The 12,753-nt window shown below is 36.9% G+C and overlaps 1 protein-coding gene across 1 annotated transcript in view; it reads right to left on the reverse strand.

Moving 5' to 3' along the window:
• Positions 1 to 1,816: 1,816 nt before the first annotated feature.
• The window catches only part of LOC127849760 (cadherin-related tumor suppressor-like), a 29,425-nt gene continuing 18,488 nt past the window's right edge, over positions 1,817 to 12,753 (reverse strand). Inside the window, exons 5-7 of the mRNA XM_052382511.1 lie at positions 7,479 to 7,643; positions 2,741 to 3,028; positions 1,817 to 2,118 (exon numbers count right to left, since the gene is read on the reverse strand). Coding sequence (XP_052238471.1) covers positions 1,817 to 2,118; positions 2,741 to 3,028; positions 7,479 to 7,643 — 755 coding nt within the window. The remainder of the gene's footprint in view (positions 2,119 to 2,740; positions 3,029 to 7,478; positions 7,644 to 12,753) is intronic.

Raw genomic sequence — 12,753 nt, forward strand, 5'->3', positions numbered from 1 at the left:
TATAAGGTATATATTTAATGCGTATGCTTTGTAAAAATAGCATATCAACAACGATCTGAAAATCACCCTTTATGTATACTGCACCGAACGGGCATTTAAACATATACAGTAAACCAGAGCTATCACTAATGACGTTAAATAAGCTTATAAACCTTTGTCAAAACCTTCCTTTTGACATTCGATGTTAAAATTTGTGTCGACTTGAAGGTAACCAACCGATCAAACCAATACATTGTCTCATAAAGGTTGGAATAAGGACGAACTGCAAGACATCCATCCTAAATCTGATCCACGTAACGATACCATTATGTCACGAGCTTTACTTACTTAACCGAATAAGATGTATGAAAAGCCCTCAGCCATTTTGAATAATATGTTATCGTCATTGTTCATATTGTTCGTCAACTGTATTAAGTTCCATGGAAATCTGCCACTCCACAAAACAAATCAAAGACAGCGACAAGTCGGCCAAATTGAATTGTATCAAAATAAACATTATGTCACACACTACGATTCCTTCTTAATATGAAGTATGAGAAGGAAAACTACAAGATGTTCATGTTTAATTTAACATAATAAGCTTTCATGTAATACTGATTTTTATTAAAATAGAATGCCATGTAAATCTAACATAGTTCGAATGACATTAACTGCTTCTGGACTAAAGGCCAATGAGCATAATTTATAACAACTTTGGTGCATCTTGGTTTATTTGATTTTATTACAATTATTTAAACATATTTCCTTATTGTTTGTTATGTACCCAAATACGTGAAAACATTTTTTTCGCAAGCTTAAGATGGCTTTTACAATAAAAATAATCGGTTGTTGCGTATGAATTATTCAACTGAATGAATGTGTAAAAATATAATAAGTTAACTTATTTTACAAAAGAACATTGATTCTGTAAAATTTAAAACATATAAAAACTGCTTGGCCAAATCGACACATTATTGGGGTATCGGGTACAATAGTCACATCGTGAATGATTTATACGAGCTTTAATTATCTTATTCAGTTATGTATCCGACAAGGCGTAAGATACATCAATTAAAATGTTTGAAACATTTACACTTCACATATCATATTTGCTGTGTGATGATTTTCATAAAAAGTAACCTTTTAAGAAAATGTCGTTTAAATTGGTCATCATTATAAACGTAATAAAGTTAAATAATGTTAAATGGTTGTTTCATATATAACACTCACCTAATATTTTCCGTATTCTGCAAAGGCATACAAGTACCGTTGCTGCGAGCAACAACAACGTGCCACAGCCAGCACCAATAAGCGGAAGACGCGGATCTAAGTTAAGTGAGTAGCCAGAACGTGCAAGCGGAAGACGCGGATCCAAGTTGTGTGAGTAGCCAGAACGGGCGGCTATAAATATATATACATGTTTGTACAATCGATTTGAAATAGCAAATGTTGTTCTATATATTGCATATAGAGATACATAAAATACTGTATACAATACATGGGCAAATATTGATAGTCGTGTTTGTAGATTTTATTTTGTATTCAATACAGTGTATTACTTCTATTCGTCTATCTCTTAATATGAAATCGTACAATAAATTGAAACTTTAACTGCATCAGCAAGAAATAAACTATATAGTAGACATTAGTTCATTATAAACGGCAAGCAGCGATAAACCGTTTGACACATCACAAAAGAAATATGAACAAAAACACAACAAAACATGATGCATAAAACACAGGCTAAGGTCTTGGAACGGTTTAAATAAGTTAAATAAAAAATTATTTAAACTATATCTACAGTATTCAAATCAAATTTAGTGGCACATATACATATTTATTTACTTTGTACGATTAACTGTAAGGACAGATTAGACCGCCCGATTGTTTCAAGTCCAAACGTAGGGTTCATCGTGTTTTCAACAACGCACATATACGTTCCTGCATCGGTCTCTTTAATGTTTGTAAGGTTTAGAAAGCTGCCATTGTAAATATTAAACCCATGTTCCCAGCGTACAGTTGGACTAGGGTAGCCATTGCTTGCGCACCCTATGGACACGTTGTTTCCACTCATAATACTCAGTGTAGTATTGTCAACTCGACTTCCGTCCATGGATAAGATGGGTTCAGTCGGTGGAACTGCATTTATTTATTGAGACAATTTCAAAAAGCATTATATTGTTGTAAAATTCGAATGTCCGCAAAAATAGAAGTTTGCGAGTACGTACGTCGTAATTGTCAGATCACAATGCTTGTTGCAATCTTATCACTGACACAAACCATCAAGTATTGATTTTCCAAATGTATATTTACATTTTAAGTATAGGTACTTTACTACGTCATTATTAAATTCCTGCTTGATATTAAATGAGGGTTTTGATAAACACGCGGTATAATGTGTTTTATTTATATGAAATGTTGTACCGGGGACACATTTTGCGGACTTCAGTTGTAGAATTAAATTCGTTAAAGTAAGGAACTGCTTCATATTTAAATCTTCATATTCATTTGCGTATTTGATAAAAATGAACGTAATAGTCAAGAGAATATATTTAAATTATGTTTGCAAATTGAATCTTAAACACTGTCTACTGTTTATTGAAAACCTTTTGCAGCTCGAGAGGAAATAGAAATAATTAAGGACTGGCCTATTGTTGAAATAGATACACGATAAAGTTATTCAACTATTGATTGAATTATTGCAAACATCATGTCAGGACACTTAAAACTGTAATGTGCCTTTATCAACCGATATACGTACGTAATACATATACGGGAATGAACTTCTCAGACTGTCCACGTATAACCTGGTCATATGAAGGCTGCATCCGTTTTACTGCCACACACGTGTAGATACCGGACGTTGGATCGGTTATTTCTAGTGTTGTGGAATGGACAATAGCATTATGACAATCTAGCCAGTATATTGACGGAGTAGGTTTGTCATAACTTTTACACATAAGCTCGATTGAGCGTTTGTAAATGACATTGAAAACTTTGCTGTCAATAACTCTTCCGTCATATGTAACTTCGGGAACTGTCGGTGTAACTGTAAAGTAAATACATCTTTATATCAATACATGGAGAGACGTGTGACTATGTCCTTTTGTCATTTTTGCGTTAATGTTATGTTTATGGAAACCAAACAAAGTACAATGTCATATTCGTACCCGAAAGGCCGATGTCAATAATTAATGTATACGATTAAAATTGCTAAACACACCCGTTTTGATGAGAATCTAAACTCTAAACACAAAAATGGAGAACAGAAGCAAATAGGTAAGCAAACATTCATACATTCTTGACATCATATGTCAAGTCTAAAGCGAAGTCGAAAATTAGAATAAATAGGCTACGGAAATGACCAGTAACTGTATCATGCAGGATCAGTGTTGATTTAACTCATTTAAAACACTGACCTACTTGGCAACGATAAAAAACCATTGGTCTCAAAAGAACGATTTTCCAGTTATGTAATTTACATGAGAATGAAACAGCCTATGAAAACTCTTGTGATATAAACCAAAGTACCGGTCATTCAATAATAGGTGTTCAGATTGCGTAATACATTTTATTTTATAGTGACAAAAATACAGTTTTGACGTTTTTTAACGCAGTAAAAAAATATGTATACACACAGTTGTAGGTGCGTGAAGTTGGCACTGACATCGACAATCGACATTCGAATATCGAGCTGGGGCAAATATCCAGCAAGCTCTGACATCGACATTCGGCAAAAGTCCCGAATATCGAGCTGGGACGAATGTCGAGCCAGCTCTGACATCGACATTTGGCAAAAGTTCAGAATATCGCGCTGGGGCGAATGTCGAACCAGCTGTGACATCGACATTCGGCAAAAGTTCAGAATATCGAGCTGGGACGAATGTCGAACCAGCTCTGGCATCGACATTCGGCACTTGTCCCGAATATCGAGCTGGGACGAATGTCGAGCCAGCTCTGTCATCGACATTCGGCAAAAGTCCCGAATATCGAACTGGGGCGAATGTCGATCCAGCTCTGACATTGATTTTCGGTAAAAACCCCGAATATCGAGCTGGAGCGAATGTCGATCAAGATGTGACATTGATATTCGGCACTTGTCCCGAATATCGAGCTGAGACGAATATCGAGCAAGCTCTGACATTGATTATTGGCACTTGTCCCGAATATCGAGCTGGAACGAATGTAGCGCCAGATTTAACATCGACAATCGGCATATGTCCCTAATATCGAGCTGGGGCGAATGTCAAGCCAGCTGTGACATCGACATTCGGCAAAAGTCCATAAAAATCGAGCTGGGACGAATGACGAAACAGCTGTGACATCGCCATTCGGCAAAAGTCTCGAATATCAAGCTGGGGTGAAATTCGAGCCAGCTCTGACATTGATATTCGGCAAAAGTATCGAATAAAGAGCTGGGGCGAATGTCGAGCCAGCTCTGACATCGACATTCGGCGAAAGTCCCGAATATCGAGCTGGGATGAATTTCAAGCCAGCTCTGACATTGGCATTCGGCACTTGTCCCTAATATCGACCTGGGGCGAATGTCGAGCCAACTCTGAAATCGACATTTGGAAAAAGTCCCAAATATCGAGCTGGGTCGATTGTCGAGCCAGCTCTGACATCTACATTCGACACTAGTCTCGAATATCCATCTGGGTCGAATGTCGAGCAAGCTCTGACATCGACATTCGGCAAAAGTCCCGAATATCGAGCTGGGACGAATGTCGAGTCAACTCAGACACCGACATTTGGCGAAAGTCCCGAATATCGAGCTGGGGCAAATGTCGAGCCATCTCTGACATCGACATTCGGCAAAAGTCTTGGATATCGAGCTGGGGCAAATGTCGAGACAGCTGTGACGTCGAGATTAGGCAAAAGTCCCGAAAATCAAGCTGGGACGAATGTCGAGCCAGCTCTGACATTGACATTCGTCAAAATTCCTGAATATTTAGCTGGAGCGAATGTCCAGACAGCTCTGACATTGATATTCGGCAAAAGACTCGAATATCGAGCTGGGGCGAATGGCGAGCAAGGTCTGACGTCAAAATTCGGCAAAAGTCTTCAATATCGAGCTGGGGCGAATGTCCAGCCAGCTCTGACATCGACATTCCGCAAAAGTCCCGAATTGCGAGCTGAGGTGAATGTCGAGCCAGCTTCAACATCGTCATTCGGCAAACGTTCCGAATATCGGGCATGGAAAATGTCGAGCCAGCTGTGATATCATCATTCGGCCAAAAATCCCAAATATAGAGCTCGGACAAATGTTGAGTCCCGAATATCGAGCTGGGGCGAATGTCGATGTCAGAGCTGACATTGGTATTCGTTAAAAGTCCCGAATATCGAGCTGGGACGAATGTCCAGACAGCTCTGACATTGACATTCGGCAAAAATCCCGAAAATCATGCTGGGACGAATGTCGTGCCGAATCTGACATCGTTTGGAAAAGCTGGCTCGACATTTGGCAAAAATCCCGAATATCGAGCTGGGGCTAAGGTCGAGCCAGCTCTGACATCGACATTCGACACTTATCCCGAATATCGAGCTAGAGCGAATGTCGATCCAGCTCTGCAGCGACATTCAACACTTGTCCTGAATATCGAGCTGGGGCGAATGTCGTGCCAGCTCTGACATCGACATTCGGCAAGTCCCGAATATCGAGCTGGGGAGAAGGTCGAGCCAGCTCTGACATCGACAATCGGCACTAGTCCCGAATATCGAGCTGGGGCAAATGTCGAGCCAGTTCTGACATTGACATTCGACACTAGTCCCGAATATCGAGCTGGGGTGAATGTCGAGCCATCTCTGATATCGACATTCGGCAAAAGTTCCGAATACCAAGCTTGGGCGTATGTCGAGACAGCTCTGACATCGACATTCGGCAAATATCCCGAATATCCATCTGTGGTGAATGTCGAGCCAGCTCTGACATCGACATTCGGCTCTAGTACCGAATATCAAGCTGGGGCGAATGTCGAGCCAGTTCTGACATCGACATTCGGTAAAAGAACCGAATATCGAACTGGCGCGAATGTCGTGCCAGCTCTGGCATCGACATTCTTCACTAGTCCCGAATATCGAGCTGGGGCGAATGTCGAGCCAAATCTGACAACGACATTGGCTAAAAGTCCCGATTAACGAGCTGTGGCGAATGCTGACCCAGCTTTGATATCGACGTTCGGCACTAATCTCGAATATCGAGCTGGGGCGATTGTCGAGTCAGCTCTTTCATCGACATTCGTCAAAAGTCCCAATTATTGATCTGGGGCGAATATTGAGCCAGCTCTGGCATCGACATTCGGCAAAAGTCCCGAATAATCAGCTTGGGCGAATATCGAGCCAGCTCTGACATCGACATCGAAGTTATGTATTGTCATGCGAACTTAAGAACTCCAAAATATTTTGTTAACAAACACATATTTAAAAAACATAAGTGCATCACAGTACCCAGTTTATTATGAAAAGGGATCAGCTGAGTCTGGGAAAACAGGCCTTAAATCATGTATGTAAATTGTCTCACAGGCTACCAAATAAGTGGTCGTCCATGATTATCTTGTGTATACTGATCTGGGATTAAACTACGCACATTCATTAAAGCCTGTTTTTATGCCCCCTGATCGAATGATCGGGGTAAATTGTTTTTGGCCTGTCTGTCCGTCATTGTATGTGTTTGTTTGTCATTCTGTTATTCTGTCCCAAAACTTTAACCTTGGTCATAACTTTTGCAATATTAAAGATAGTAACTTGACATTTGGCATGCATGTGTATCTCATGAAGCTGCACGTTTTGAGTGTTGAATGGTCAAGGTCATCATTCAAGGTCAAAGGTCAAATATATTGCTTCAAAGCGGTGCAGTAGGGGGCAATGTGTTTCTGTCAAACTCTTTTCTCCAGAAAAGGTTCATTTGAGTTCAGAATAAAGTATATATTTTCAAGACATGTTGTACATATAACAATGCCTCTTGATTTATGTGTTGCGCGTGCCAAAACAAAAAGCCGCTAAACAAAACATTCATGGATAATAATAATAACTCATTTTTTCAAAAAGAGTACATAATTAAATATTGACGTTGTTAATGAAAACACGTTTACTGTGACATAGTTTTCAATCAATCACGTATATTAACTGTACACATTTAAACGTCAATACATATATAATATTTACTTTGCGATGTTAATAACTAGCGATTTGTTGTTCCCAATTGAGAAGACATTGCACGAAAAAAGGAAATTTTTTCGTCATGAAGTCTTCACAATGGGAAATAGATGTATTTGATTTTTTTTTGCTCTCATTAAATACTTAAAAAATTGATAAGTAAGTGTTGTCAAGTTGTCAATATTTAATTAACTTAGATTTTTTGGGAAACCTTGAATTTGGAATTTTTCGGACAGCAATTGGGAAATTTGTATTTTTTTCCCAAAGGGCAAATTACCGTTTTCCGGTACTTTTTAAAGAAGGAAAAAATCGCTGAAAACATATATAACAATCGTTTTACTTACCTAAAACATGTATGGTCACTGTAGTGGCGTTGGTATTTGTACCGTCACTGACCTCTACGGTAAGGCTATATGTGGCTGGGGTTGCTGGGTTGAGGTTGCCAGGTGTGTCAAGTTTCAGTTCTCCAGTGTCTGACGCTATGGAAAATGTTCCTGCGACATTTCCCTCTGTATCATGTAATACGATAAGTTTATTCAACAGTGTTGATTACAACATGGTAACATATGTGTACGAGTAGACAGCTGCCAAACAATTTCAGACGAACCGATTTGCGAGTTAATTTCATTATTCAAGACTGTTTTATCCCTTATTAAGAATAGATGTGTTAAATTACACATAAAATGTAATTTCTCTTCAACCCTAATGCCGTGGAAATACTGGCTTTATAAAAAGCTCAATACATTTCAAGTTAATATAGCAATGCGTCATAGAAGCTTGTTTGAAAACGCTCAAACATACGGCACAGAATGAAATCGGTTGACAATTAGTTTGCGTTATTACACAAATGTATATAAAAATGTCATAAAAACAACTTAGAATGATGTGAGTCATTATGTCCGAAATCAATTTTTCGATCACTGAACTATCTTTATGTATCAAAAGCTGCTCTTTTGTATTAACCGCACACATAGACAACACAGATAAAACAATTACTCTTTTGTAAAATACACGGGTTTACTTATCTACCATTAGTATAATTCAAAACAACCACATATTATGTAATGAAAATGCCCATTCGACTTGATCGTGTTCGTAATTTGTATGAAAAATTATTACTAGATGCACAGATGCTTATTTAAAGGGAAAATCAGTGTTTTAATACATGTTTAGACGAGAGCGCCGATGGCGCTGAAAGCATAGTTGCAAGATACAGGGAAGTTGCTGCTGAAGTAAATGTTTAGGTCAAAATATACTTAATAGTTTCCTTATATGTTTTGATGTAAAAGCGACAACTTTGAGCGAAAATAAATACAACATTTTGCACATAGAGACCCCCATAACCATACCTTTTTTTGACGGGCATTCTTAGCTGAATCGATTTAAGCAATAAAAAAGATATGTCATGTTCAAACCAAAAAAGAATTCGACTCATATCAAAATCGACTGTGTTTGCGCCTTTTTTCAGCCGTTTTCTAGTGGATTGTAACCGTTTGCAGTGCCATTTTTTATTTTAATCTCCAACTTTATCCTATTTCAGGGATTTAGTAGTGAACACCTATGCTTACCCTATCAATATCTCCAAACGATAAAACCAGGACAACAGTCTAAAGTGTATAACGTGCCTTCGAGGAAAATATGATGATTTGTTTAGAGAGTACAGCCTTCATGACTCGATTATTTAGTATATTGTAACCTTAACGATATCTGTTATCACTAGTCGCCCCCCTTGTTGTTGCTACCAAAATGTTCTATTTTTAGAAACGGGAATTCCAAAGAGTGACAAATGTGAATGGTTACAAAATGACATAACTATGAAAATAAATACGTAGAATTACATTATTTCACGCATACCATTATGCAACCATCCGTTTTCTTTTCCGACTTGATACATTTACAGCTTTCCATTTAATATTTTACAGACACAACACTCGTCCAGAATTCGCGCGAATCCATTAAATCCGATGCCACATTTAATCCGTTAGCTCTACTCGTAACGTTAATTTCTGGCTCAAAGTAAATCATTTTAACTTCAATTAACACATCTCTATTACTTTCAAATTCTACTTCATCAAATCCATAGAAAGGAAGGTCGGAATCCATGTCATAAATCAGAAAACATTCATCGTACTCCGCCATTTTTTACACATTTTCAAAGAATAAAAGTGCTTTATGCCCCACTTCCTGCTGATAATATGTTTTAATTTCTATTTATAATTAACCGATGAAATGTTACATATCCTTAAACCAGGGCCTTATGAATTCAGTTATGTAAACATTTGACCTCTCACAGAACAGTAAACAAAGGAAATAGAAATTAGGTGTGAGGTCACTATCAACAAGAACAGAATTGTTTTACGAACGAAATTTGTTTTAGTTTCTTAGAAGGTTTTTTCACGTAAAACGGTCTTAGAAAAATTCACTAAAACGGTGTCAGCAATATTCTTGGAAGAAAACGTTAGAAAATCGTTTCCAAAAAAATTATAAGAATTACCATATACTAAATTAAATAGATATTTCGTCTGATTTTTGATCAGGTAAGGCTTCATAATGGTCAACCGATCGATGTGGGTTTTCGAAATGTCGTATATACCTTAAGCATAGGTGCGTTGCACCTATGCTAATAAAATGGGGAAAATCGCCGATATGGCTTTTACTTGGCCTAAGTGTATTTTGCGAGACCCGGTAAATTATGCTAGTATTGATAGGTCATACCTGTTATTGTGTACGTAATAGATGGAGAAACATCTGCATCCGTGGCGTGTATTGTTAATATGACTGCACCTGAAGAATTAACAAAAATAAGCCTCGCTCTAGGAAAACGGGGTTAATGTATTTGCGTCAAGTGTCGTCCTAGATTAGTTTGTGCAGTTGAGTTCAGAATAAAGTATATATTTTCAAGACATGTTGTACATATAACAATGCCTCTTGATTTATGTGTTGCGCGTGCCAAAACAAAAAGCCGCTAAACAAAACATTCATGGATAATAATAATAACTCATTTTTTCAAAAAGAGTACATAATTAAATATTGACGTTGTTAATGAAAACACGTTTACTGTGACATAGTTTTCAATCAATCACGTATATTAACTGTACACATTTAAACGTCAATACATATATAATATTTACTTTGCGATGTTAATAACTAGCGATTTGTTTTTCCCAATTGAGAAGACATTGCACGAAAAAAGGAAATTTTTTCGTCATGAAGTCTTCACAATGGGAAATAGATGTATTTGATTTTTTTTTGCTCTCAAATACTTAAAAAATTGATAAGTAAGTGTTGTCAAGTTGTCAATATTTAATTAACTTAGATTTTTTGGGAAACCTTGAATTTGGAATTTTTCGGACAGCAATTGGGAAATTTGTATTTTTTTCCCAAAGGGCAAATTACCGTTTTCCGGTACTTTTTAAAGAAGGAAAAAATCGCTGAAAACATATATAACAATCGTTTTACTTACCTAAAACATGTATGGTCACTGTAGTGGCGTTGGTATTTGTACCGTCACTGACCTCTACGGTAAGGCTATATGTGGCTGGGGTTGCTGGGTTGAGGTTGCCAGGTGTGTCAAGTTTCAGTTCTCCAGTGTCTGACGCTATGGAAAATGTTCCTGCGACATTTCCCTCTGTATCATGTAATACGATAAGTTTATTCAACAGTGTTGATTACAACATGGTAACATATGTGTACGAGTAGACAGCTGCCAAACAATTTCAGACGAACCGATTTGCGAGTTAATTTCATTATTCAAGACTGTTTTATCCCTTATTAAGAATAGATGTGTTAAATTACACATAAAATGTAATTTCTCTTCAACCCTAATGCCGTGGAAATACTGGCTTTATAAAAAGCTCAATACATTTCAAGTTAATATAGCAATGCGTCATAGAAGCTTGTTTGAAAACGCTCAAACATACGGCACAGAATGAAATCGGTTGACAATTAGTTTGCGTTATTACACAAATGTATATAAAAATGTCATAAAAACAACTTAGAATGATGTGAGTCATTATGTCCGAAATCAATTTTTCGATCACTGAACTATCTTTATGTATCAAAAGCTGCTCTTTTGTATTAACCGCACACATAGACAACACAGATAAAACAATTACTCTTTTGTAAAATACACGGGTTTACTTATCTACCATTAGTATAATTCAAAACAACCACATATTATGTAATGAAAATGCCCATTCGACTTGATCGTGTTCGTAATTTGTATGAAAAATTATTACTAGATGCACAGATGCTTATTTAAAGGGAAAATCAGTGTTTTAATACATGTTTAGACGAGAGCGCCGATGGCGCTGAAAGCATAGTTGCAAGATACAGGGAAGTTGCTGCTGAAGTAAATGTTTAGGTCAAAATATACTAAATAGTTTCCTTATATGTTTTGATGTAAAAGCGACAACTTTGAGCGAAAATAAATACAACATTTTGCACATAGAGACCCCCATAACCATACCTTTTTTTGACGGGCATTCTTAGCTGAATCGATTTAAGCAATAAAAAAGATATGTCATGTTCAAACCAAAAAAGAATTCGACTCAAATCAAAATCGACTGTGTTTGCGCCTTTTTTCAGCCGTTTTCTAGTGGATTGTAACCGTTTGCAGTGCCATTTTTTATTTTAATCTCCAACTTTATCCTATTTCAGGGATTTAGTAGTGAACACCTATGCTTACCCTATCAATATCTCCAAACGATAAAACCAGGACAACAGTCTAAAGTGTATAACGTGCCTTCGAGGAAAATATGATGATTTGTTTAGAGAGTACAGCCTTCATGACTCGATTATTTAGTATATTGTAACCTTAACGATATCTGTTATCACTAGTCGCCCCCCTTGTTGTTGCTACCAAAATGTTCTATTTTTAGAAACGGGAATTCCAAAGAGTGACGAATGTGAATGGTTACAAAATGACATAACTATGAAAATAAATACGTAGAATTACATTATTTCACGCATACCATTATGCAACCATCCGTTTTCTTTTCCGACTTGATACATTTACAGCTTTCCATTTAATATTTTACAGACACAACACTCGTCCAGAATTCGCGCGAATCCATTAAATCCGATGCCACATTTAATCCGTTAGCTCTACTCGTAACGTTAATTTCTGGCTCAAAGTAAATCATTTTAACTTCAATTAACACATCTCTATTACTTTCAAATTCTACTTCATCAAATCCATAGAAAGGAAGGTCGGAATCCATGTCATAAATCAGAAAACATTCATCGTACTCCGCCATTTTTTACACATTTTCAAAGAATAAAAGTGCTTTATGCCCCACTTCCTGCTGATAATATGTTTTAATTTCTATTTATAATTAACCGATGAAATGTTACATATCCTTAAACCAGGGCCTTATGAATTCAGTTATGTAAACATTTGACCTCTCACAGAACAGTAAACAAAGGAAATAGAAATTAGGTGTGAGGTCACTATCAACAAGAACAGAATTGTTTTACGAACGAAATTTGTTTTAGTTTCTTAGAAGGTTTTTTCACGTAAAACGGTCTTAGAAAAATTCACTAAAACGGTGTCAGCAATATTCTTGGAAGAAAACGTTAGAAAATCGTTTCCAAAAAAATTATAAGAATTACCATATA

This window comes from Dreissena polymorpha, chromosome 11, assembly GCF_020536995.1.
Source record: "Dreissena polymorpha isolate Duluth1 chromosome 11, UMN_Dpol_1.0, whole genome shotgun sequence".
Lineage (NCBI taxonomy): Eukaryota > Metazoa > Mollusca > Bivalvia > Myida > Dreissenidae > Dreissena > Dreissena polymorpha.